We start from the raw sequence: 1421 nt of genomic DNA on the forward strand, positions 1-1421 counted from the left end.
TGCAACGAAATAAAGACTGCTTTGCCAGTCATAGTCTGCTGCTAGTACACTCACTCCTCATTAGCAAAGCAGAATGATGGGGCAGTAGCGAGTTTTTCCTTTCCGTTCCTAAATTCATCAATATAACGCCACTGGGAATACTGACCCACAGTATCCAAACTGTTTGAAAACAAAGGCAAAATCCTATTGCATTTAAGAAGATCACCCTAAACAGCACAGAGGACTCTGTTCCAATCCTCCTTTCTTCCTCCCTTTGCAAGGTCATGACAACATACTTGGCCTATCTTCTGCTGCCTACAGCCGACCGGAGCTTCCCTATCCAGGAAATTGAAGGAAGGGCATCCCAGCAACCTCAAATCTGATCATCCAAAGTTCACTCCTAAGATAATTCCAAGCGGGACTGGGTGGCCAACATCTCCACTAATCTGCGATCAATGAAATTGAAACCCCATCTGGCAACCCAAGACCTGGCATGAGCCATGCGGTAGGTGGCAGGAAAGAAGTACCATGGGAGGAAAGTCACATATCCCCAGGCGTACCTCAGACCCCAAGCATTAGGGAGAGCCAGGGTCCCGATACCAGGAAAAACAGGAAGGCTCTGCACAGGTGCTAAGACACTGTGACTGGGCCTTACCGCATGGAAACAGGTGGACACAAATGGCCCCTCTTCTTTCCATGCCCACACTCTCCATCCGTCCTCCCCTGGGCAAAAATGGCTATAAATGTGGGACGTGGAATACTGGGAGGCTACAGGCAAGTGAACACCCGCCTGTGGAGGCCGCAAGACCGTCCCCTCATCACCTCCAAATAGGCTAGCTCAGTGTCCTCCTCCAGGACTGACCTGTGACATCCAGGTGGAAGGAGACCCTCTGGCCCCCAGCCTCGCAGCTGTACTCCCCGGCATCTGCCTTGCCCGCCTGCTGCACCACCAGCCGTCGCCCTCGGCCCGTGGCCTCCACACGCACTTTCGAGCTCGAACTCAGCTTCTTTCCATCCTTGTACCACGTCACCTCCGTCTGGGCCTGGGCCACCTCGCAGCTCAGCGTGGCACTGGACCCCGCCACGGCCTGCACTTCACTGCGTGCCGGCTGCTCCTTGGCAAACACCACCTTGGGCTCTGGGGACAGGGAGGGATACACGGGTCAAGGACACCATCTCAGTCAGGAAAGGAGCCCCGGGCAAAAGAGACCTGAGTGGGGAGCCGTGGGCCAGGCAGGTGCGAGGGTTGCGGAGGTGGGGCCGGGGCCAAGCTGGAGACTTCTCCAGGCTCTGCACCAGCCGTGTGCCCTGCAGAAGTGCCCCTGCCTTTCTCAGTGACAAGTAACACAAGTGATGCATTCTCCCCTGGGCCCACGTGAGCTGGTCGAGGGGGTGGGGGGGTGGGGGGAGGGTGCGCTTTTGGAAGAGACTTCTCCCCTGCT

At 56.3% G+C, this 1421-nt stretch overlaps 1 protein-coding gene across 1 annotated transcript; it reads right to left on the bottom strand.

Moving 5' to 3' along the window:
* Positions 1-737: 737 nt before the first annotated feature.
* Positions 738-1136, bottom strand: LOC114886466 (obscurin-like; the record flags this gene model as incomplete). The annotated part of the gene is made up of 1 exon (XM_029207004.1): positions 738-1136. A coding segment is annotated over one exon (324 nt), but the record flags the coding sequence as incomplete, so codon positions are not given.
* Between the last annotated feature and the right edge of the window lie 285 nt (positions 1137-1421).

Source organism: Monodon monoceros, unplaced genomic scaffold, assembly GCF_005190385.1.
Source record: "Monodon monoceros isolate NGI ecotype Baffin Bay Population unplaced genomic scaffold, NGI_Narwhal_1 Contig4367_ctg1, whole genome shotgun sequence".
Classification (NCBI taxonomy): Eukaryota; Metazoa; Chordata; class Mammalia; order Artiodactyla; family Monodontidae; genus Monodon; species Monodon monoceros.